This window comes from Pararge aegeria, chromosome 11, assembly GCF_905163445.1.
Source record: "Pararge aegeria chromosome 11, ilParAegt1.1, whole genome shotgun sequence".
NCBI lineage: Eukaryota > Metazoa > Arthropoda > Insecta > Lepidoptera > Nymphalidae > Pararge > Pararge aegeria.
The window spans coordinates 18053072-18078604 of NC_053190.1; the positions used below are offsets into that span (position 1 = coordinate 18053072).

The 25533-nt window shown below is 37.8% G+C and overlaps 1 protein-coding gene across 1 annotated transcript; it reads left to right on the forward strand.

Moving 5' to 3' along the window:
• Nucleotides 1-3547: 3547 nt before the first annotated feature.
• LOC120627661 (protein croquemort-like) lies at nt 3548-23777 on the forward strand. The gene is made up of 10 exons (XM_039895679.1): nt 3548-3661; nt 4345-4524; nt 16288-16413; nt 18593-18802; nt 19597-19805; nt 20229-20337; nt 21744-21904; nt 22831-22935; nt 23135-23282; nt 23658-23777. The coding sequence occupies exons 1-10, from the start codon at nt 3548-3550 to the stop codon at nt 23775-23777; spliced, it is 1482 nt and encodes a 493-aa protein (XP_039751613.1).
• The last annotated feature ends 1756 nt before the right edge of the window (nt 23778-25533 follow it).

Consider the following 25533-nt stretch of genomic DNA (forward strand, 5'->3'; position numbering starts at 1 on the left):
TTCCCCAAAACAGGCATCAAACCGTGAACCTTGAGATGCATTAACACGCTAAATAACTCTAATTTAACCAACTACTCTAACTGCTAGACTACTGAGGCAATTAGACACAAATGCAATTAAAAAAATATATTATTCGTACAGAATTTTCACTGTGGGCTACGCTTATCTTTACTTATAATTAAACTGTAACGAGTCGAATTATGTGTATTGAAGATATTTAAAAAAAAAAATGAAGGGCACTCAATAACCAATACTGAACCAAAAACTGTAATTTTTCATTCGTGTCTGTCCCTCACCTTAGACGTTTGTAAGATACGTTGAAAAACTATCTCTACTTAAAATCATAGGTTTGTATAATTGGCACTTACCGTACCTACGATTGAAAGAACTTTACATATTATATCTGATTTATTGTGGTAGGTGTAAACTACGTGGCAGTACTTGCGCTGCGTCCCGCAATTTATGCGGGCGAAGCCGCAGGGCACATGAGGTTATAAAATAAACTTACAAGATCTCAAGAGACTTACAAGAAAGTTAAGTGAGACAACTTACCGTTTGTCTTTACCGATTACAGGACATCTTACTGTTATAAAGACAGACGCTAGTGCAGTTTGCACTTCGATTGTAGTTGCGGTCAAAATATATCGTGTGCAATAAGTATCAGAGAGTATACAGCAAAACACTGCTTCAGACGTCTCTTAAACGCGTACACTGCATTAACACGCGAACTGAAATTATTATTGTTAATAAAAAATCCGGCTCTCGTGTATCTAAAATCGTGTAATTAAACTTTATAATCAAAAAAGTGGTGGTTTTCGCGAGACAAAAATAGCAAGTGTCTGGCGTATTTTTTTACTGATTCGGAAAAGAATAAACTCAGTTTAAACGAGCTCATGCATAAGGACCCTGTGGATTCGCAACTGGCCATAATATAAGTGTAAGTAATACTTAATATCTATTTATAATGAAGCTTCATAAATTATCTGTCATATTTTAATACAATATACTCTGAACCCAGCTGAGTATATAAATAAAAGAGAAGAGAGAGCATAAAAAATAAATAAAAGAGAACAAAGGTACCAGTAATTTAAATATGTGTAACAAAGGCGGCCTTATCACTAATAGTGATTCCTTCCAAGCAACCATTATGAGGAATTGGCTCACATATGAAACCTTATAGCGGTGCGCAAAGCTCTAAGAATATACATACATATTAATTATTAAAAAACAGTACATATATAAAATAAATAAAATTAACTAATACATATTTCCCTATGGTAAAATAAACTATACGGTAAAATGGTAAAACGGTAAAATACTAAAACTATATATACTCGTAATAATGTTAACGGTAAGAAAGTAAATGTGGAATATAATAATCATACTTACAGTGTTAGATAATAATTATTTAGACGACTCTTAAAAAATTATGTGACTATTGTTGTTTAATTTTATTATGGTATTAACGTTACTAAAAATAAATAAAAATACCCTTTATATCTTGTAACTTGCGATAAAACAATACATATGATAAATTATTTAAGTTCATAAATACATTTACATTACATTTATAATAAAAAAAAAAATATTAAACCTTTTTTTTAACGTAACTAAGTAATCTGTTATTTAAGAGGAATAAGCAGAACCCAAAGTCGGCAAGGCTAAGGGGCGCGAAGAATCTATAAACTATGGAAGACTGCAATAAATAAATAAAAGAAAATACAGACCCGGGGTCCTTAAATTCATTTATTTTAGTTTTTAAACCGGCTTGGCGACTATAGTGATAAAGTTGCTCCTATAAACTTCACCATCATCATCAAAAAGTCATTTCCTCTCGGAATAAGAAAAGTTAGGCCGCAGTCTACCACGCTGCCTATAAGTAGACTTCATACGCCCTTGAGAACGTTTAAAAGAACTCTTAGTCTTGAAAGTTTTCTCACGATATTTTCTTAAACCAAAGAAATGTATAAAATAGTATTAAATAAATAATTAAATAAAATGTAATTGCTTGAAAAAACTATTATTAATTATTGATAATTGTGAAGCGGTAATCGCCCAGTGGGTAGGACTTCACTTTTGGGGGGCCGAGTTTGGATCCCAGCACACGCCCTAACTTTTTTAAATATCACTTGCTTCAACGGCTAAGGAAAACATCGTGAGGAAACCTGCATAGCTGAGAGTTCTCCATAATGTTCTTCAAAGTGTGTTAAGTCCAACAATCCGCACTGGGCCAGCGTGGTCGACTACAGCCTTACCACTTCTCATTGTGGAAAGATTGCTCTATTTATTTTAAACTAGCTGTTGCCCGCGACTTTTGTTTTTTGATGTGGCATTCAATTGGCATTCAAGTATTCAGTATCGCTAAGCCTTAAATGAAGGGTTTGCTGCTGTCCGCTGAGGAGTTCTGTCCTCTATCTCCAACTACATTCATCAGATCTGCACAAAGTTTTGGCAAAATCAAACACATATTATAACCTCTATAGTACAAAAATAAATATTTAAATCGGTTATAATTTGTCGGAGTTGTGGTGTAAAATCGCCGTCCCCAAAGGAACCGAGCTTAATGTCGGGATAAAAAGTATTCTATATTACTTCTAACACTTCCAAGCATATGTGTACAAAGTTTCATGAGGATCGGTTAAGTAGTTTTTGCGTGAAAGCGTAACAAACAAACTTACATTGACATTTATTATATTAGTAGGAAAGTAGGGAAGTAGGGATAGGGATAGGGATGATATACCAGCAATGCACAATACATTAATATTATCAAAACTAAGCTTAATTTTTTAAACTCCGCGAAAAGCAGGAGAATCTGTGTGGTATAATTTATAATTTCTTCAATCCTTAACACTTATTCATTGTTAAGTCAACATTTCCTGATAATGCTCCGGTTTCGGAGCGAAACGTGCGTAGAGGGTATATGGCCGAGGATCTGTTTGGTGTGGAGTATGAGGATTGAAGAACAGCAGCGGAACATTGTTTTACCCCGTAGACTAATAAAAATGTCTATAAAATTAAAAAAAAATCATAATTCATTTAATTGACGGCCGATTGGCGCAGTTTGCAGCGACCCTGCTTTCTGAGCCCAAGGCCGTCGGTTCGATTACCACAACTGGAAAATCTTTGTGTGATGAGCATGAATGTTTTTCAGTGTCTGGGTGTTATACGTATTTCTAAGTATTTATGTATACTATTCATAAAAAAAAAATATTCATCAGTCATCTTAGTACCCATAACACAAGCTACGCTTACTTTGGGGCTAGATGGCGGTGTGTGTATTGTCGTAGTACATTTATTTATTATTATTTATTTATTTTGGGGGGAGAACCGTGCCCTGTAGTTGGTTGATATGATAATGACCTCTATTTCTATGCAAAAGATACGACTATCGGGTACAGATAATTATCTCGTTGCACATATGCTAGCTCTTCAAAGCGTCAGAAATAATCATGGCTGATTATCATGTCGCTGAGGTTATGTTGAAAATGCCACTGTTGCTGCTTTTTATAATGGTAGTGCTGTTGTTTCTGTCGCAGGTGGTGGTACAATGGTGGTAAGCAAGAGGAGCGTGTGGCTGATCGGCAGCGGCATGGCGTTCATGACGGTGGGGGTGCTGATGAACGCCATGTGGCCGCAAATATTCCACGCGAAGATACAACACGTGGGTATTGACTTATTGTGTAGCTTACAGAAAAGTCCTATAGCTTATAGAAAAGTCCTATTATATATAGTATAAAGGACTACGTAATCGATGAAAAAAGGAGAGTGTGAATTATTGCTCTAAACAAGTTGCTATTGTAATAATTTTAAATGACAATGTGAGAAGGTGAAAAAAGAACACCTGGCTAGATTTGTTGTGGGCTACTTCTTAGACCAAGCCGCGTTTGGAACCCTCGTTACATAGTTTTAAATTAACGAACATGGTTATCGCCATCATCTCACTACCGTGTACACATTTCAAATGTACGCATCAAAAGTGCCATCTATATGCCTATTTGAATAAAGAAATATTTGACTTTGACTTTGACTTTAATCGATCCCTTGACACTTATTTCTGTACTACTCTGTACCTCTGTTTTCCCGCCATTGTATATGTCCTTCCTTCTTGATCTGGTTTCTTGTCATTCTGAAATCCTACTCTAACTTATACCGACCACAGATTATACATAATTTTGAAAAGTCTGAACGAAGATACCTTTTTAACTTTAACCAAATGTACATACAAAGGCAGATTTGCTAACACTATTATAGAAACTGGGCTTTGACATTTTATGTCCTATCCTGTATGTACGCACTACAGCATATGGATAGACGTCTATTATATATTTGTCTTTGTGTCGCCAGATGATGGTCCTCAAGAACGGCTCCACATCATTCGACATATGGAAAGCTCTCCCCATTCCTATATACATGGAGTGCTTCTTGTTCAACATAACCAATGTGGACGACATCCTGGCAGGGAAGAATGTTACGATAGAGGTGAAGGAAATGGGCCCCTACGTGTTTCGAGAGATTAATCGGAAAGTGAGTATAAAACTATTTAAAATACCTACTTCCAGCGGCAGATTTTGGTAGTGGAAACCTCGTCCGGGGAAGTACGTTATTGACGACTCTGACGCAACGATCAGCGCTGTGAATTTAAGTAGCAGGTCCCAGGTTCGATTCCCAGCAGGGCAATTCGGGAATTTATAATTTCTGAATTTTCTCTGGTCTGCTCTGGCTAGTTACCCCCTTTTTTTTGGCGTGGTGTCTATTGGTTAGTTACCACCCTACTTAGCGTTCCGGTGCGCTGTCGCTTAGAAACCGATCTGGGATATGACTACCATACTACCTAACAGGTTAGCCCGCTACCATCTTAGACTGCCTCATCAGTTACTACTAGGTGAGATTGCAGTCAAGCGCCAACTAGTAGAATAAAAAAATCTGGCGATATGCTTATTTCTGCTGTCTCTACTGCACTTTGTGGTTGCACAACTACAGACATATCCGGCTTGGCGCCGCCTCAGTTTTATGGATACAGATCTATTTGTACGACGGGTTCCTTGCGTGCCCTGAGAAATGTTGCTCTTTTTATAGGCGACGATTTTTCATTTACCATCAGGTGGGCTATCTGATCACTGCATCAATTATTGTTAGAATTCAATTATTGTAAAAAAAATAAAAAGGACTTGATATTTTTGGGTATATTATAGATAAATGAATAAATAAATATAATACGACAATGCACACATCGGCATCTAGTCCCAAAGTAAGCGTAGCTTGTGTTATGGGTACTAAGACGACTGTTGAATATTTTTATGAATAATATATATAAATATTTATAATATACATATAATCACCCAGACACTGAAGAACATTTATGTTCATCACACAAACATTTTACAGTTGTGGGAATCGAACCCACGGCCTTGGACACAGAAAGGACCCTGCCCACTGCGCCAAACGGCCGTCAACCGTCAAGATACACTTTAATAACACGAATCCTAAGGTAACTCTGGGTATGGATGATAAATGTCGGTGTTGGATTAGAGTGACTAAACTATTAAGTTATTCGCCAGCTTTATCTGCGAAGAATTTGAACTGTGCCGGTGGTAGAGTCACTATCAATGTACAGATTTCACGTTTCATAAGTGTATGCATGAATTACTTACTAGCTTACTTAAAATAAGAAATATATTCGAGGCGTCAATATAAGTAAATGGAATGAACGAATATACTTTTATTGCACACCACAAAAAGTACATCAATGAAGATAAGTATAACAAAAAACGTATACAATTTGGCAGCCTTATCTCGATAGCCTTTCATCGCGATTTCTTCCAGGCAACCGATGACGGTGGTGCATATGTACATACACTCATAAAAATAAAAGATTTCAATTCTTATAACCCTTTTCAAAGAATTATCGAAAAGGGTTATCGAGTCTACCGGTGATCCTAGAGCGGGCAGTTACCTTGGCCAACGAATTAGTTTGGCCATCCAAAGGGGCGATGCTGCCAGCATCTTAGGAACTGTGCCTCGCTGCGGTGGTTTCGAGGACGTTTTAGATTTTATTTAGTTTTTAAATAGTTTATTTTAGGTTATAGTTATGTATTAATAAAAATTATATTTTAGAGTTAAAAGAAATACAAATAAAAGTCTTCAAATAAAGAAATATTGAGTAAGATAAAAAAAAAAAAAATCTTACATAATATGTATATAACAAAAATACAATGTACCCAATCTTCGCTTGGTTAAGCATTCTCTTCGCTACCGGCTGGTTTTTCAATCGTCAAGTATCGAAGTATCATTATTGGAGGAATAAATTTGACAGGTTTTTTAAGCGAAATATCTCACTAAAGTTGTCTAGTGATTGAAAAATTTGCTCAGTAAGCATATAATTATTTTAGCAAAGAAAATCCATGCATTCAAGGCTACAGCTATTTACATAAATCTTGTACATCGTTTGTCTAGTGGTTAGCATGTTCAACTGTTCAACAAATCAAGAAGTGGCTACGTTTCCGTCTCGAATTGAGAATTTTTGGGCATTAGGTTTATCTGTTGAAACTACGGATTTAGGAAATTCGTTGTGCGATCTCCGCGCCTAGAGCACTAACATTTTTGATGAAATTAATTGATACCCACCAAACCGCACTGTGAAGCTGTAATAGCCGAGTGGAAGGAACTTCGTCTTCACTTTCGGGGGTCTAGCTCGAACCTTTAACTTTTTTATGTTCTGTGCCTTTTAAGTAATGCAATATGTTGCTCTGTTTATAGGCCAAGGCTTTCCATTCACCAACAGGTGGGCCATTTGCTTGGTTGGTGGAAGGTTGAAGAGGGCTTCACCCATAAGAATTGTTAAGTTAAAGGAGAGAAGTTATTAAGGAAAAAAACTAAGATATTATACTGAATATATTATCAAAATTAAGCTTAATTTGCTATACTTCGCGAAAAGCAGGAGAATCTGTGTGGTGTAATTTATAATTTCTTCAATCCTTATACTCCACACCAAACAGATCCTCGGCAATACACCCTCTACGCACGTTTCGCTCCGAAACCGGAGCATCATCAGGAGATGTTGACTTTACAATGATTAATTGTTAATATACAATATTATACTGAATGCCTAAAAATCCATTATAATTACGATATTTTGCTTCCTCATTTCTCAAACACACTTCTAAAAACTAAAATCCCCTTCCAGTATCCGTTGTCTTCCTAAGAACCTAGTCGGAAATTACGTACGTAATGCCTAAAAATCCATAGTAATTAACATTTTTCTGCTTCCTAATTTGTAAAACACGCCGCTAAGGTCTGCAATGCCCTTCCGGTATCCTTTCTCTCCACCGCCTACAATATGAAGTCTTCCAAATGAAGAGTGAATAAGCAATCACTCTTCATGTGAAGGTCAATCTTATAAGCAATAGCGCACTTAGTACGTACATAAATCGCATAATCACTTTCATAGGGCTATTTGATAAAATCTGACATATCGATAAAGCATACTTTCAATATTATAAATATGTGCATGGAAAAACTTTTGGTCATTTAAATAATCCGCCACTTCTGATTATTCGTACATATATTTATAGCAGCGCGTGCAGCAAATCACAAAAATAACTAAAATTAAAGATCGTGAAACTAGTTAATTTCAAACGATTGAATGAAATTAAATAAGAACCGGTTTTTCTGTTTAACCGGTTAAAAAAACGAAACCGAAACCTTAACCGAAATGATTCCGATACCGGGTCAATGAGCGAAACCGGTTTGAAATTCTTTCCGGTTTCCGAGCCCTGATAAGGCCTTTGTCTTCCTTTCGTAGCTATATACGTTTTTAATAAAAGCAATTAAACTTTCACTTACGGGAAAACATCGTGAGGAAAACTCCATGACTGTGAGTTTCCCATAATGTTCTCAAAGGCGTGTGAAGTCTGCCAATCCACAACTGTCTAGCGTGGTGGACTACGGCCTTAACCCGGAGAAGACCCATTGTCTGTCCCATTTTTTTGATAATGACGATGATCATGACCTATGTTCAGCTCAATCGCTGGCGGGATAAATTGCAACCTGAAAACATTGTTTGTCCATTTTCAATCCACTTTAAATCTGAGAACTATAAAAAACTCTTGTGTGGTGCTAGCGGCACGCGAAAGGATTTAAGAATTGTCTGAACGTCACAACAATTATTGACGTTTCATAAAACTTGACAAATTAATTGAAGGTACTCATTTAGCAATGTAGTGTTAAATGACAATTTTAATTTGAACGTACTTAAAATCGATTTCTGTAGATACAATTCTTGTAGAGAAACCACATTCCGTAACAGATATTTAAATATTGACGACAGCTTACATACTCTCTTATGATAAATAATAATAATCGAGAGTTAAATATTTGTCCTAAGTTTTTTGTGGCCTCTTCATAGACCAGGGCGCGTTTTGAACCCTCCTAGCTTTAGTTTTGAGTTAACGAATGCAGTTATCACCATCACTAGCAATAGTGTATCATGTTAAATGTATGAACGCTTCACAAGTGGCTGTGATAAGGTCTACATGAACAAAACATTTATGAATTTGAATTTTGAATTTGTTCCATTTTCCGTGGAAACCATAAAATCTTTGTGCCAAAAACATCTTTCGAGACATTTCACCGCGGCCCGCCGTGGGTCGCCTTATTCTTAGTCAGAAGGGCTGGTACATTTTTTGCGCAAAGAATCAGCCTGGCTGTTCAGCGCGGAAATACTGCCGTTCTTGGCACCAGTAGGTACACGTGGGCATGACCTTTACAGTAATTAGTTTAGCTATAAGCTTAATTGTAACATCATCAATACTTAAATAAAATAATTCGACAATTAAACTGAATAAAAATCTGCGACTGTTTAAATTTACGATGCGACAATCTTTGATAACGTTCGTTTCGATATATTTTTTCCAATTATTTTATTTACCAACCAAGTAAACGTCGCATGTAAAGAATAAGTGCTAAGTTAGCTTACAACTACGCAAACAAGATATAGATATAAATATATGTATTGAGACTGTATAAAAATTAAATATTTAGGCATGTGCAAACCATATACGTACCAAAGTTCATCAGGATCTGTGCTGTCAGCTGTTGTTCAGCCAAACCTAGGTATACAACTAAAGACTCTCGCATTGATAAAATAAGGCTTTTTTTATTTTACTACAAGTTAGCAATCTCGTTTCATGTCGTCTGTCCACCTGGTTGGGGGTCGACCAATATCTGCTCCGCCCACAGCCACATCAGCTACGCGACTCGTTGAGCTATGTTGGTAACTCTAGTTCTTCTAAGGATCTCCTCATTCAGTTCAGATCACGTAGAGATACTCCTAGCTACTCCTAACATAACTCTTTTCATCGCTCGCTGAGCGACTCTGAGCCTTCTTATGAGGCCCAGAGTGACCGCAGAAACCTATTTATGGTATAAATACCATACTCCCTAACAGGTAAGCCCGCTACCATCTTGGACTGCATCATCACTTACCGCCGGGTATTGAACCCGGTAACCCCCACATAAGACCACAGCACTCACCACTGTGGCAGGGAGGTCGCCAACAATTCGACAAACTAGTCGAAATATCAGATTATTAAACTTTGAACACGTTCGTAACGTTTCGTTGACAGAAAACCACACACACGAAGATACGTCAAACTTATAACACCCCTTCACTTTTGCGTCGGGGTTGAAAAACGGATATAAAGAACAGATTTTTAATATAAGTATAGATTACTAGCTTCTACCCGCGACTTAATCGGGGTAAAAGATAGCCTATGTTCTTTTCCATGTCAAAGGCTACATGCATGCCAAATTCCATCCAAATCCGTTTAGCCGTTTTTGCGTGATCGAGTTACAAACATCCACATTTATAATATCAGTTGGATGTCGGACCAAAAGTTATATGAAAGCAATCACATGATACAATATCTTAGTTGTAAATAGTAATAGCGCGGTATCATCTTTATAAAGTATCAATGAATGACACAACATTCGTCAAAGTGCCTTTCAGTCAATGTGATAGCGGAAGCCTGGTTATAGAGTTGAGGATCACGAAACTAAAATTACAATGTCATGCGCATAATATTTCACCCACCCAAACACACAAACACGTGTATACACACACATGCACGCACACACGTTATCGTGCACACATGCATATACATTGTTACTATAACCTTTCTCAATAGCTCTCTAATGCAAAACGTATTTTATATTTTTAAATCTGACAGGTACTTCCTGATTGTACACAGATAAAACGATTTAGCGCCTCGCAATTTTATTCTTTATTTCACATATATTTTTATTAAAACAAGCTTTTTGGATGTAAATAGAAAAGAGCCTTAAAGTTAAACATAACTATATAATATTTCATTTAAATCTGTATTTTGAAACGTCAGAACCTGTGTGATTTAAATCCGCATCCCTGTAATAAAAAATTGCTCGGCTCGGAAATTGCGGCCAACTTTGCCAATCAAGGGACGGTGCACCTCTGAGGTTGAGTATCCTTCCTAATCCTTCCTCATAATCCTCCTAAAATTATAAATGCGATTGTAAGTTTGTTTGTTACGCTTTCGTGCGAAAACTACTTAACCGATCATCATGAAACTTTGTACACGTATTCTTAGAGGTATAAGAAGTAATGTAGGATACTTTTTATTAAAAAAAAATGTATATTTCACGAAAGTTAAAAAAATGTTTGTCGAAAATCTCATGTATGACTACATAGGTGTAGACTATGTACGCAGCGTACATAGTCTACAAGTCCCGAAATTTTCGCTGGCGAAGCCGCAGGGCATATCTAGTTTTATATAATTTATAGTCGATCGACTACAGACTCGATAGGGTTGCGTATTTAAATAACCAATTCCCAATTCCCATGGCTACCTTGCGGCTCCATCATCAGATCAGCTCCATCGTACCTGATAAACATAAAACAGGCAACATTATAAAATTGCCGTGTATTAGGTACCTAAGTAGGTAAATATTTTTAGTGTTGTAATTGCGTGTTTAAACAGACCAACTTATCGGCTTCTTATTTACTTACTAGATACTTAATAAGTTTTTCAGTTTGTTTAACTTTCAAAGTTACTGCCCCTCAATAATAAGTGTTTTTTTTTACTATAATTTATTTCCCTACAGTGCAATAAAATTACTTTTTAACAGAGTTTAATTTCACTTAACATCGTTTTAAAAACAGTTCGTAGGTAACAAGCGATAAAGATCTATAAACTGATATATGTAGCTTATGTAAAATTTGAATGAAAGTAAAGTCAACAACATTTTGCGCACCATGTATAACAGAAGAATGTGAAAGGACAATGTATGATTTGAAGACCTCGCTTGTGTACCCACATATTAACTTGTGTACAAATAAAATGTTATTTATTTTTCATTTTATTTATTAACACACCCACGTTTACGCTCGCAACAAACTCGATTTAATATTTGCGTGAGCAAGCATTACTATTTGACTACATCGTTTATCCAGTAGCTTGTTTATTTGAATGCGGATCACCGATTTTTGGGCTCGGTTAGCCCGCTCATCCGCCCGTCAGCGGCCGGCTACCGGTGTAGCCGGGGGGAAGAAAATGGCAATTTGCCTCTAGTCAACTTTTGTTGGGAGGAGGCAACGTTACCAGTCTTAAACACTGCTCCGAGTCCCGCATTTTTAGCGCGGTAGCTTGTTCGGGGAGGTTGATAGACGTCCGGGAAGTGAACAACGGATATACAACAAGATGTATATGCTATGGTGATTTTTAGCCCTCCTCAGGGAAGGAGAATTCCCTCATTCCCTCTGTACTGCCCAAGAGCCATAAATCTTATTCCACCAAATAAAAAAGGATGCTTTTATCTGCTATGAAGTATTTTCAGTAACAGTCAGGATTTTGAAATTGGTGGAAAATGTTATCCCACGTGCCTCTTCTGAAAAGCCTAAAAACTCATATTGGAGTGTAGAAGTAACTTTTTTTTTAACCTATTTGTTTAAGGAACTTTAAATCAGCCCCATCGTTACACACGAGTTACTTTTTAATTATAGAAATTCCATTGAAATCGTAACGGCAAACTTGAGTAGTTCTTTAGTACCTATTTGTAGTAGAACTCAGCAATTTTAGTTGCCCGCGGTATATCAAAGCGGACACTTCAGTCAATAATCGGCATTTTCCTACGAAAAATTTCAAGTAATTTTGTAGAAATGACGTGAGCGGCTGACGTAATGTAGGTTGTAATTTGACGAAAATGAATCATAACACATAGCTGTACAATTCGCAGAAAAAAATGTAAGTGTACAAAAATGTGTAGGTATCAACACATTACGCCGCTTTTGTTTTTTTTTTTTATAGTAATAATTGACGGACGGACGAACACTTCACAGGCTATGCAAGGAGCAGTCCCTGCAACATGCCGCCCTGTGTGCATCATTTTGAGGCACGGCCTTCAGACTGGAACACACTGGAAAATGTTTGTGTGATGAGCATGAATGTTTTCCTAGTAAACTCCACAGGGTGTTATATTTCGAATTTGTCGATATTTCGACCCAGTTGCATGGATCGTGGACACCCAGCACTGGATAGAGCTACATGACCCTAAAGTTCTCTCCACCGACACATTATATACGACATATTGAAATTCGGCAGCACAAAAATGTCAATCGTGAGGACGGTTTTAATTTAGCAAGTGTGTGTAACATAGTGTTAGAATTATGCAAACCAAGAAAGCATCGTACAGCTTCTCAATTTAAAAGTGTCTTTGTCAGTGTAGTGTGTCGAACAGTTCATGAAATACCGACGAAAGAACACGAAAGCGGGTAGTCAGATTCTGCCAGTGACATCCAACTTGACATCGTGTACCTACGCAGTCCCGTTCGTGACCACGATCCATGCCACTGGGTCGAAATATCGACAAATCCAAAAATATTATCATAGTATGTACCCGTTGAACTATATTTAAGAAAAGAGGAAAAAAAGTTTTATGTCATTTTGTACAAATTCTCCCATAGATAAAGGTATCTACTATTATATCCATGTCAATTACTACGAACGGATAGATATCTTATGGTGATAAAATAGATAAAGTAGGCATATATTTTATGTTTAGTCATTTCTGTTGTTAGTACATGATCTACGAGTAATAAATACCATAGATAGGTTCAAATTTTTGTACAACTTCCGACATAGATAGTGTATCTATATGTATATGTATATGCATATATATGTATAGATATATTATCTACGTCGGTCATCGATTCATTTACAACCATCTAATAGGTGTTCCTAGGATGATAAATAGATAAGGGTATTTTCACGCGTCACAGAAATGGGGCTGACTTTTATAGAAATGTTTCGGCATTTTCTTTTCTATGTTTTTTTCCTTTTACGCCATTGGTTGCCTGGAAGAAACCGCTATGTAGCGATAAGGCCACCAAATTGTACTCTCTTTATATGTATTTATATCTTTGTAACTACTTATTTTTCTTTGGTGTACAATAAAAGTGTATTCATTCATTCATTCATTCATTTTCATTTCATGGACACTACCATATACTCTTTATAAAGAGTGATTTTTTACCGTCGAACATCATAAACTATTTTAAAAATAGTGCTGTTTGAGACTAGTCAGTATCTTCTGTCCTACATCTAATGCATCACTAACCTGTCTGCCCAGCGTGATTATGGGCACACACTCCCGTTGGTCCATTTGTGGACTGTTAAAGGCTATTTGTGATGACTCAATACAATAATGAAGGCGAGCAAAACTGGAATTAAAACGGACGTCTCAGTAATTAACGGGAATTAATTAATTGAAACAATAACATCGTCAATTAGGCTTTTATTATTAACTGTCATTAATTGATCTCATGCAAATTAATATATTTTACGACGTTGCTGCTTCTCTGGTGCAGTGGTCAGCAGTCTTATAAAAGTGTGGTCACGAGATCGAATTATGAAAAACCGGTGGATAAAAATTATCATCAAATTCAAAAATAAATCCAAATTCATATATGTGATGAATTTTGATTAAATAAGCACTTTTTAAACGTCGAGTCTGTCTGTTTGTAGGGACTCTACCACCGGTTCGGAAGGCAGATTCCACCGAGAAGAGCCGGCATGAAACTCAACAGTTGCTCTTTTCCAACATCAACTATTTATATTTTACATTTTAACATTCATTTTACTATCTTGTGAGAGATAAAAGTGGAGCCGGATGCTTCCAAGCAACCTTGTCATTAAGAAATTCATCAATTGTACAGTAAACTCGCTGTAATAGATTAATATTACTAATATATTATTTAAACTTATGCATTTGTCTGTCCAAAATTGCCTTAGGAATCATTTTATAAAAGCGCATACTCAATCCCTCAAATGACTTCTGTATCATTCGCAGACGATATGCAGATGACACTAATTTATGACCATTTCTTGTACCTAAGTCGACTGTTTATATCCACTTTTTGTTTATAAAGACTAATATGTTGTCTTTCAAATACTATATTATAATAAATTTATTGTGAAGCTACAGTAAGTAATACCTATTTCTTTGAATTTCGGAGGGATTTGCGTGATTTGAGCCTCCATCACCATCCATACTAATATTATAAATGCGAAAGTATGTTTGTTTGTCCTTACTTCAAGCCCTAACTTAGCTATCAACATGATTTTATGTAAGTTAAATGGTTAATTATCCGAATTAGGTTTCTACTTCTGACGACCTCCCTGGCGCAACGGTGAGCGCTGTGAATTTAAGTAGGAGGCCCCGGGTTTGATTTCCGGCAGGGGAAATTTGTAAATCATTTCGGAACTTTCTCTGGTCTGGCCTGGTGGGAGGGCTTCGGCCGTGGTTTACCACCCTACCGACAAAGACGTGCCACTTAGCGATTTAGGGGTCCGGTGCGATGTCGCGTATAAGCCGCACAGACATGCCCCAGCAGGATAGATTGCGGCGCATGCGCAAACACGACTTGGTCTAGCACAGGCCCAAACCCATTAAAAATGTATTATGATTGATTCTCTTTTTAAAATTATAATAATTATATAAGTATAGATTATATATGCTATTGTAATGGAATTGTAAACAAATAATAGAAAAAAATAATTGTCAATAAGCATTGACAATTCGATTAAATTAATTTTTTTCTTAAGGGTTGACGAGAATTGTCAATAAGGTTAACGAGTCTACCGGTGATCCTAGAGCGGGCTATTAGCTTGGCCAAAGATTTAGTTCGGCCATTCAAAGGGGCAATGTTGCCAGCATCTTAGGTACTGTGCCTCGCTGCGGTGGTTTCGAAGGCGTTTTAGATTTAATTTACTTTTAATTTGATACATAGGTTATTTTTGTTTTTGAAGAAAAAAATGAATAGTAAAAATGCCAATTAATTTATAGCAATTTTAGCAATATAACGTTGTGATCCGTCGTTGAACATGCTAAACATCAGACCAAGTGGTAGTTTAATATACAATAACCGTTTTATTTTCATTATCCTAATGGAAATAAAACCTCTAACTCCCGCGGGTAATGTGAGCCCCATATCGATTCATAATCATTCTATGATTTAAGTAACTAATTTTATTAATGGACGGATTTCAAACATATTTGACCTTTTTGCTTCTGCCACGCGACGTCTTTATTTGCACCTGCCAAACCACATTGGAGCAGAACTTTGGGTCTTGGCTCTAACTCCCTCCGTTCTTGTAAAAATTGTGCGTGAAGCTAGAGCAAAGCGTTTGACAGTTCTTTGATGTAGTTGCTCCATACTTTAAGAGAAAAATTCAAGTGGGCTTATCCCATAAGCCCTTTTGTAACGTCAAGTCTGTCCGTCTGTTATAGTGACTCTACCATCGGCTGGGACTCCGGGATATCGAGAAACTCGGCAGTTGCTATTTTCAATAATTATTTTATCTTGTGAGCGATGAAAGCGGAGCTTCCAAGCAAAGTTGTCATTATGAGATATATTTTGATGATTTTACTATTTAAAACACTCTGCAGGGCTTGCACAGGAGACAAAATCATATTTCCTGAGAGAGGATGTTAATAACGTTTCCACTTGCTAAAGCACTTGAACACTACGCTGGTTTATCATATATTAGTTGGATATTATTTCCACTTGTACGCTAATGCTCTGAGAGTTGAGCTGTTGAGAGAAGCTGAGAAGAAAGCTGTGGGAGAAGATACATTTTTATCCTTTCCCCGGGGAGATTATTGCCTCCTGCCAATTGCTTGCCTGTTTGTTTGTTGGTCGTGAGATTTGCCATGTGACGATGTCTGTAGGTGTTAAGTAACAGATCTTTTTCCCAGGTGGACATAACATGGAACGACAATGGTACTGTGACATTCAGAAACCAGCGCTTCTGGTACTTCCAGCCGGAGCGGTCGAGTGGGAGCCTGTCTGATAACATCACTACTATTAATCCAATCGTTGCGGTAAGACTAATTTTATCTATGTTTTGTCTCCTGGCAATCTTTTCCATAGCGATAATACATAAATAATAAATAAATATAATATGAAACTTATCGCCATCTAGCCCCAAAGTAAGCGTAATATTTTAATGAATAAGAGGTATAGACTATACATAAATACTTATTCTATACAAATAAACACCTCGACACTAAAAACATTCCTGTTCATCACACAAACATTGACGAGTTGTGGGAATCGGACCCATGGCCTTGAACTCAGAAAGGAGAGTCGCTGCTCCCTGCACCAATCGAAATAATAATAAAGATAAGCAGTGATAGTCAGTGACGTGCATAGAGGGTATGCACAGGGTATGCAGATGATATTAAATGAAGAAGATCTCTATAAATATTTAAGGGTAGGCTTTTTATAACTCTTACAATGCCTATCCTTAAGGTTTTTATAAATCGTACTGGAGATTTTTTTCATTTTCTATAATCTGCTTACATCATTCCGTCTATGCACGCCACTGGTGATAGTCTATTGGATAAAGCTTCAGCTTTCTTTTCGTAGAGAACGAGATTGATCTCCGGCACACACCGCTAACTTTTCGGAGTTATGCGCGTTTTTAATTAAAGCAATTTAAATATCACTTATGATTGAAATTGAAATGATTGGATTGTATTGCCATGTACTGGGGTGGTAATGGGTGGATGAAGAATCATGACGCAAGGGGGCAAAAGAAAGGCAAAGGATAGACGCGTCCGAGATGTGGTGCTGGAAGGGCATGTGAAGAATACCCTGGACAGCCAAGCGCATAAAAGTGTTACCAGCGCTTGCTCTCCTATTTCGGGCACATAATGCGATAAGGGAATAAACGCCGGGAAAAAAATATAATTACATTATCATACACACAACACCGAAGGCAAAAGACCTAGAGGCCGTTCCCCAACTAGATTAACATAGAATAATGAATCACAAGATAAAATAATGAATGTTACAATGTAAAATGTTAATTTTTGGTGTTGGAAAAGAGCAACTGCTGAGTTTCTTGCCGGCTTCTTCTTGGTAGAATCTTCGGTAGAAATCAGACAGACTTGACGTTTCAAAAGTGCTTATATTAGGCCTACTTGAAATAAATGAATTTTGAATTTGATGGGAACCAGATGCCAGTTGAAACAGTCAAACTCGTGCCGGTTCTATCAAATCGCCAAAATAGCATCCGACGGTAGCCGATAGAGACGATTGCCAACCATAGTAGGAATCGGGCAAAAGGAGCTAAGATTTCACCAGGATTACGATCTTCAGTAATGAAGTAACGACCGTGAGTCAACTGACCGTTTTCAGCCACGTTGGTCCATCTTTAGAGGGATTTTCAAAATACGTCGGAGATATTGTAGTCCACAAGTGAATGCACAAACACATGAGCACTCTCTATTTCCTCACTCTTACTATCCCATGGGACGGTAGATCGGACACGGCCGGAAAGAGACAGGCGCAGACAAGACAGCTTAACAGCGAGTCACGGCGGTGAATCCCCTCCTATTACCAGCACACTACAGGAAAACTTGTCTAGTCCGCCACGCTGGCCCAGTGCGGATTGCTGGAATCCACACAACGTTGTGAAAATTATGGAAAACTCTCAGGTATGCTCGTTCCCTCACGATGTTTTCCTTCACCGTTGAAGCAAGTGATATTTAAACATACAAAAGTTAGAGGTGCGCGCTGGGATTCTAACTCGGCCCCCCGAAAGTGAAGTCGAAGTCCTACCCCCTACGCTATCACCGCTTCCGGTGATAGCCCAGTGGTTTGAATAATCACCTCAAATTCCAAACTCCTTCTCCTCTTTGCATAATGTACACTATTGAAAGTCGGTAGTTTTAAAATTATTAATTGATATATTATATTAGATATTGGATAGAAGCAGGCGTTACTTTGCGGAAATCTATAATATATTATAAAAATTAAGCTTAATTTGCTATACTCCGCGAACAGCAGGAGAATCTGTATGGTGTAATTTATAATTACTTCAATCCGTATACTCCACACCAAACAGATCCTCGGCTATGTACCCTCTACGCACGTTTCGCTCCGAAACCGGAGCATCCTCAGGAGATGTTGACTTTACAATGAATAATTGTTAAATAGTTTCATAATATATTATATTAGGTTAATTTTTCCTAACTTTGTTACTTGTCTTTGTAGACAATCGCCTACACAGTGCGCAACGACCGCATGATGCTGAAGTTCTTAGTGGACATGGTGTTGCGCGTGTACCACACCAACATGTTCGCCACGGCCAACGCGTCCGCGTGGCTTTTCGACGGCGTGCGAGACCCCATTCTGGAGTTCGTGGGCAAGATCCCCAGCTTGCCGTACACCATACCGTTTGACAGATTCGGGTGGTTCTACAAGGTAGACAATAATAATAAAGTTCTTATTGAAGGCAAACACCCAGTATACATATAATTCGACAGCTTGTTGGCGCAGTGGGCAGCCTGCTTTCCGAGTCCAAATGGTTCGATTCCCACAACTGGATGTTTGTGTGATGTACTCGTACATAAAAGTTTATTAGTGACTGGGGTTGTATCCGTATATTGTATTGTATGCATTATATTCATTAAAATATTCATCAGCTCTCTTAGTACCCATAATATAAACTACGTTTACTTTGGGGATAGCTAGCGATGTGTTTTATGTAGTATCTATATTTATTAGTACTAGCTGACCCGTGCAATATCGTTGCACCAAATCGGTTATTACCGGAAAACACAAATAAAATGACATTTTCTAAAAATGAATCCTAGCTAGATCGATTTATCGCCCCCCCGAAATTTCGGAATCGTTAGAGCCGATTCCGAAATTCCAATTATATATATACAAAAATTGCTCGTTTATAGATATAAGATTATTATATTAAATCCCAAAATTAAAATACTAACATTTATATTTAAATAGATTTTTTTTTATTTATTTACAGAACACAACGTGTGTCTCATAATTCATAATAAAGCTGTCAAATTTAGATACTATAAATTCCCAAAAAGCCCTTGCCGGGAATTGATTCCGGGACCTCCCACCTAAAACCAAAGCGCTCAGCGCTGCGCCAAGGAGGTCGTCATAAAAGTTACAAAATGAACAGAATCTTAGATGTGACTTAATATTAAAGTCTCTTGTTGGTTTGTCAAGTCGATAATTTTGCGTTCCAGAGAAATGGCTCCATAGATGCCGATGGACTCTTCAACATCAACACGGGCAGCACCGACTTCAGGAAACTAGGTCAGATGGAGCGATGGCAGAACTCCAACAGCTCCGTCTTCAGGGAACAGTGTGGGCTGATCCAGGGCTCGGCGGGAGAGCTGTGGAACCTACAGAAGGATCAACAAGAGATCACCATATTCGCTGCGGATCTTTGCACGTGAGTTGTTACCTTAATGTTTTCATCATTATCATCATCATATCAACCCATTACCGGGCCACTACAGGGCAAGGGTCTCCTCCCACAATGAGAAGGGTCTAAGACCGTAGTCCACCGCGCTGGCCCAGTGCGGATTGGTGGACTCCACACTCCTTTGAGAACATTATCGACAACTCTCGATAATGCAGAATTCCTCACGATGTTATCCTTCACCGTTGAAGCAAGTGTTATATTAGTTGATTAAAACGCATATAACTTAGAAAAGTTAGTGGTGCGTGCTGGGATTCGAACTGGGCCCCCCGAAACGGAAGTTGAGCTATTGCCCTATGCGCTATCACCGCTTCAGAATCATAACGCAAGAGGTAATTTATTGCAAACTTTTTCTTAAAAATGAGGATGATAAATTTGTTTTCACTTTCGCAGGCACATAACATTACCGTTTTCGGGGAAAGTAGTGAAACATGGCATCGAAGGCGTTGAATATTCAGCCAATGATTCTCTGTTCGACAACGGTTATAAATATCCAAATCAGGTATGTACTACATTATTAAGGTCGGCTATTTTATTTGATGATCCTCAGCCTAGTGCAAAATTCTAATCTCCTACATAAAATTCATTTATTTCAAGTAGGCTTAATATAAGCTTTTGAAACGTCAAGTATGTCTGTTTGTATTGACTCTACCACCGATTCGGAAGGCAGATTCTACCGAGAAGAAGCCGGCAAGAAACTCAGCAGTTGCTCTTTTCCAACATCAACAATTTACATTTTACATTTTAACATTCATTTTTCTATCTTGTGAGAGCTGAAAGCGGAGCCGGATGCTTCCAAGCAACCTTGTCATTAAGAAATTCATCAATTGTATACTAACCTCGCTGTAATTAATGTGTTTTAACAAATTCCTTAATCTTATGCATTGGCAGGTCCAAAATCACTTTAGGAATCGTATTATAAAAGCGTATACTCAATCCCACAAATGACTTCTGTACCTTTCGCAGACGATATGCAGATGACACTAATTTATGACCATTTCTTGTAAGTCGACTGTTTATGTCCACTTTTTGTTTATAAAGACTAATATGTTGTCTTACAAATACTATATTGTTGCCTATTTCTTTAAACTTCTCACGGAGGGATTCGCGTGATTTAAGTTTATATATTGACCGTACAACTGTTTTCTGCAATATAAATATAGTTTCGATATCAGCTGCTTTACCCCAAAGAGATAAAGATATAGATATACATATACAACGAGTAAATGAAAACCGAAATCAGAGACTTAACTGTGAAACCGAAAACCTAATAGTTTAAGAGTAAATCACTGGCATAGTTTTTACAGAAAGAAATCAAATACAGCCATTACATTACTTGCTAAATGTATACTTTGTTAGGTACGAGCCGCATAGCGTAGGTACTGCGGTAGGTAGGCACGTATCGGTCTTTTATCTTTAATAGGGTTGTCATAAGTAAACATTATGTTTTGAATTAGTTTATTTATAGAAAAATAAATATTCTTCCTTCCTTTCCCGGAGCCCCGGACTTCATGGACTGTAAACAATTTCATAAGTAGACACAATCATTACATCAGCTGCGTTAATGTGTTACCTGCCACGTATACTTAACTAGAGTACCTTCAAGGCAAGCGTGCTCCAATCTAGACCTCATCATGCTTTCTAGGCATGACTGTAACGAATATAATAAAAAAGAAAAACGCGTTTACATACAAACATAATAATATCATTACATTGAGTTAGTATGGCCAATTTTTAGTTGAGGTTATTTATTTTTCCTCTAAAGTAATTTCTTTAAACCGTCTGTTAGTGATACTCGTCATAATGCAAAATGCAAAATTACACATGGTTTTAATAAAGATTTGACAAATTCTCGCGGAGTATAGCAAAATAAGTTTCATTTTCATAATATTTTATTTCCATTTTCAGGCATGCTACTGCGATGAAGTGCGGGACAGAAACTGCATGCCAGCTGGCTCGTTCAACGTGTCGGCATGCAAGTACGGGGCCCCCGCCTTCGTGTCCCTGCCCCACATGTTGGGCATGGGCCCCTACTATCCCAGCAAGATTAAAGGCCTTAACCCCATTCCGTAAGTTTTCTAATTACCCATTCTCGCAAAAGATTATACAAGCGTACTACTGCAGCAACTTCATTACTAGTAACATATGCTATTAGCTAAAAGACACGAAAAGTGTAGCCATTATTTCAAAAAGTAATACGGGAATCTATAAAACATCAACTTCAAGTTATTCCGTTTTGGACGACCACTTTTTTTTGTAGATAGGTGGGCGATATGCATGTGGCATATGGCCCTATCACCTATAAACAGAGCAACCCTGGCTCAGACAGGCCACGGAGGGTTTGCAGGATATCTACATTAATACAAATGCAAGGACAGTAACGCATGAGCCTGTGATGACGGGGAAGAGGAGACAGTTATCCTTCTTATAACAGATTGCCCAATATTCTGGCGGCAACGTTACAATGCCGAGCACTTGACAAACTGCAAACTGATAATAACAAATAAAAATACACAACACATTATAATAGACTGCTGCACAAAAATAGTAAACAGTGCAATAGACAGAAAAATACAAATTAGTTAGTTACAAATTGTTTTAAAATTAAATAAAGTTGAAAAAATAACTATATAAGGACTCTGACTTGTGTTAGAGGAAGCGGATTCTCCAAAGAGGGAAATTAACAATAAAAAATAAAACAGAGCAACAAGGGGTATTTAAAGAGCACGGCTTACAAAGTGCCGCCCTGCGTCCATCAACCTGAGACGTACGCATTAAGCCTCTTTTGCCCAATGCCTGTAACCTCGGTTGCCTGTAACCTCGGTTGCCTGTAACCTCGGTTGCCTGTAACCTCGGTTACCTGTTACCTCGGTTGCCGGCAACCTCGCCCTTCAGTTTGCAACACAGTATTGCAACAATGCTGTTGTTCCTCAGAAAAAAGCATTGCACTTCCTAGGACACTAAGCTTTACTAATTCTACTGTTTCGCGTTCCAGGAAGCATAACTTCAGGATGTCAATCGAGCCAGTGACCGGCATGCCACTGGCGATCTCCGCTCAGCTGCAGGCGAACGCACTCGTCAGGCATATACCTGGCATAAGGTACCTTTACTCTATATGGACTAAGGTATAGTTTAGCAGAATGGACTCAACCCACAAAATATGCAAGAAAGTGTTATTCGATTCAAACTATGTCGTCGAGGGTGCGGCCCTCGACGACATAGTTTGAATCGAATAGGCCGCGAGGGTAAGATAAGCCACGATTATGGATTCAGTAAAGGGAAATAATACCTGATTGCAGCCTGAATAACCAGCTTCCGGATCCGGACACTCTGCTGCCAATGTTCTGGTTCCGCGAAGACATCGAGGTGGACGGCGAGTACGTGGACTTCGCCAAGGCCGCGCTCGGTGTGCGCTTCGGGCTACCGTATGGACTCTACGCTTTTATTGTGAGTCTTCCGTCCATTATATCTTCTAGTTTGACGGCCGATTGGAGCAGGGGACAGTGGCTGGGGTTCGATTCCCAGCAGGGGCACTTGGGGAATTTATAATTTCAAAATTTTCTCTGGTCTGGTCTGGCGGGAGACTTTGGCCACCCTACCGACAAAGACGTACTGAGCGATTTAGTCTTCCGGTGCGATGTTGCATGGGAACCGATTAGGATGATGACTACCATACCCCCTAACAGACTAGCCCGCTACCATCTTAGACTGCATCATCACTTACCACCAGGTGAGGTTGCAGTCAAGAGCTAACTTGTAGAGGATAAAAAAAAACTGGGTTTATTTGAAAAAAGATAGAAAAAAAATCTTTTTTTTTTTCAGATTATAGGCATCGCGCTGATCGTGAGCGGAGTGTACAAAATCCGTAGATTCGCGATGCCGCAAATGAAGGAGACTGACAATGATGTGTCAAAGAAGTTTCTAAGCGACCATGCCAGATAATGCTGAATTATCATCAGAAATAACGAACGATTAGTTCCTAGTAGTGCCAGTGTTTGAAAGTGTTTAAGACATTAAAACGTTATGCACGTTTTTAACTAACTTTGGAATCGCAATTTGGGCGATTCTGATGTCTATCGCACATCCAAACGTTTGAGTTTGTGGTAGTGAACGATATCTATAGCAAACAACTTTATTTAATTTTAAAACCTTTCACCAACTCTTAGGTTACTATTGGTCAAGTGCCTGGGAATCTTAGATTAGGCGTTACTTATTTATGCATTGCCTCGACGTCAGTTAAAACAGGCATTCAATTGTTTTAGGAATCAATTACCAAAATGGTGAATTGTTGGATGTAAGCCGGCGTTGCTCTGTTAAATTCCATGATTTAAAATACGAGACGGTTTTAGGTACTTGGCAATTGTGCATTGTAAAAACAACATCTCCTCAAGATGCTCCGGTGTCGGTGCGAAACGCGGCGTGGAGTGGTGTTAGGTTAAGTAATAATTGCTCCGTCATTCATCACCATCATTAAATCAACCGATTGACGTCCACTGCTGGACATAGGTCTTTTGTGTGGGGTTCCATCCTCCACGATTCTGGGCCGCTTGTATCCAGCGGCTCCCCGGTACTCGCGTGATTTCGTCTGTCCAGCTGGTTGGGGATCTACCAACGCTGTGTTTACCGGTGCGGAGTTGCGTGGTTGGTTGGAACACCAACGTCCATCAATTTCACCGTGCAGTTTTGTTATTTGCTGGGATTACATACCGATAGCAAGCTATATGTTCATTGTAGTGTAGTTTTAGTTTCTATTTCAAATTCAAATTCAAAATTTCTTTATTCATGTAGGCCTATCACAGGCACTTATGAAGCTTTCTGTTTAAATTTTATTATTATAAATTTACATATCTTTTAATAATGCTGGTATAAAATTGAGTTATCGTACATACTAACCAGTGCATGCTGTGACTACCTATAAGTTAAATTATGTGTCATTTGTAACCAAAGGCTAGCTTTATTCATAACTATAATACATGTAATTTTGTTGGTAGTCCTAATAAAAATAAATAAATAAATTGTAAAATTGAAAAAAAACCACACACATTAAGTGCCAAAAATTGGGTCAAAAATTTACTTCTTTGATTCTATTAGTGGCAATGCAAAAAAAAATCCATGATAATTTACTATCTACATTACTAGGATTGTCGTTGGCAGGCTTGGACACCGTGGTAAACGTTTTTATAACTAGGTGTTAAGCATAATTACTCGGATCTTAGTACTTAAAATTACGGAGGAAATGCAAATTCGTACATCCATTTAGTTACCATACGACACTAACAACTCATCCTATATTAATTAACTTTAAAATAGTTTAAGCAAGGCAATAGATTTAATGTTTACAAAGTCTGATAGAAGTTACGAATAGAATAAATTTTGTATGTGTTTCGTTTTATTTTTTTACCTTCTAACTGTTGTCCGCGATTTCGTTTATTTCGGATTTTAAAAACTCCCGACGAAAATCTTTTTTTTCGGCATAAAATGTTAGCTATGACCGTTTCCTTCAATACATGTTCTATGCTTAATTTCAAGTTAATTAAGCGGTCAAGGAATAGCACATAGTTAACAAATGCTATTTTACAAATCCCGAGGTGAATTTTACTTGCATCCATGCCTTATCATAGTCTTGAGGCCTTGTCAGGGAGTAGCAATAAGAAGCAGTTTGACCCTTATATTATTACAATTACACGATTTATGTCTT

Coding starts and splice junctions, on each gene's coding strand:
- LOC120627661 (XM_039895679.1), top strand. CDS start 3,548: ATGGTGGTAAGCAAGAGGAGCGTGTGGCTGATCGGCAGCGGCATGGCG. Junction 16,414..18,592: donor CTATTAATCCAATCGTTGCG/GTAAGACTAATT, acceptor TTGTCTTTGTAG/ACAATCGCCTACACAGTGCG. Junction 23,283..23,657: donor ATGGACTCTACGCTTTTATT/GTGAGTCTTCCG, acceptor TTTTTTTTTCAG/ATTATAGGCATCGCGCTGAT.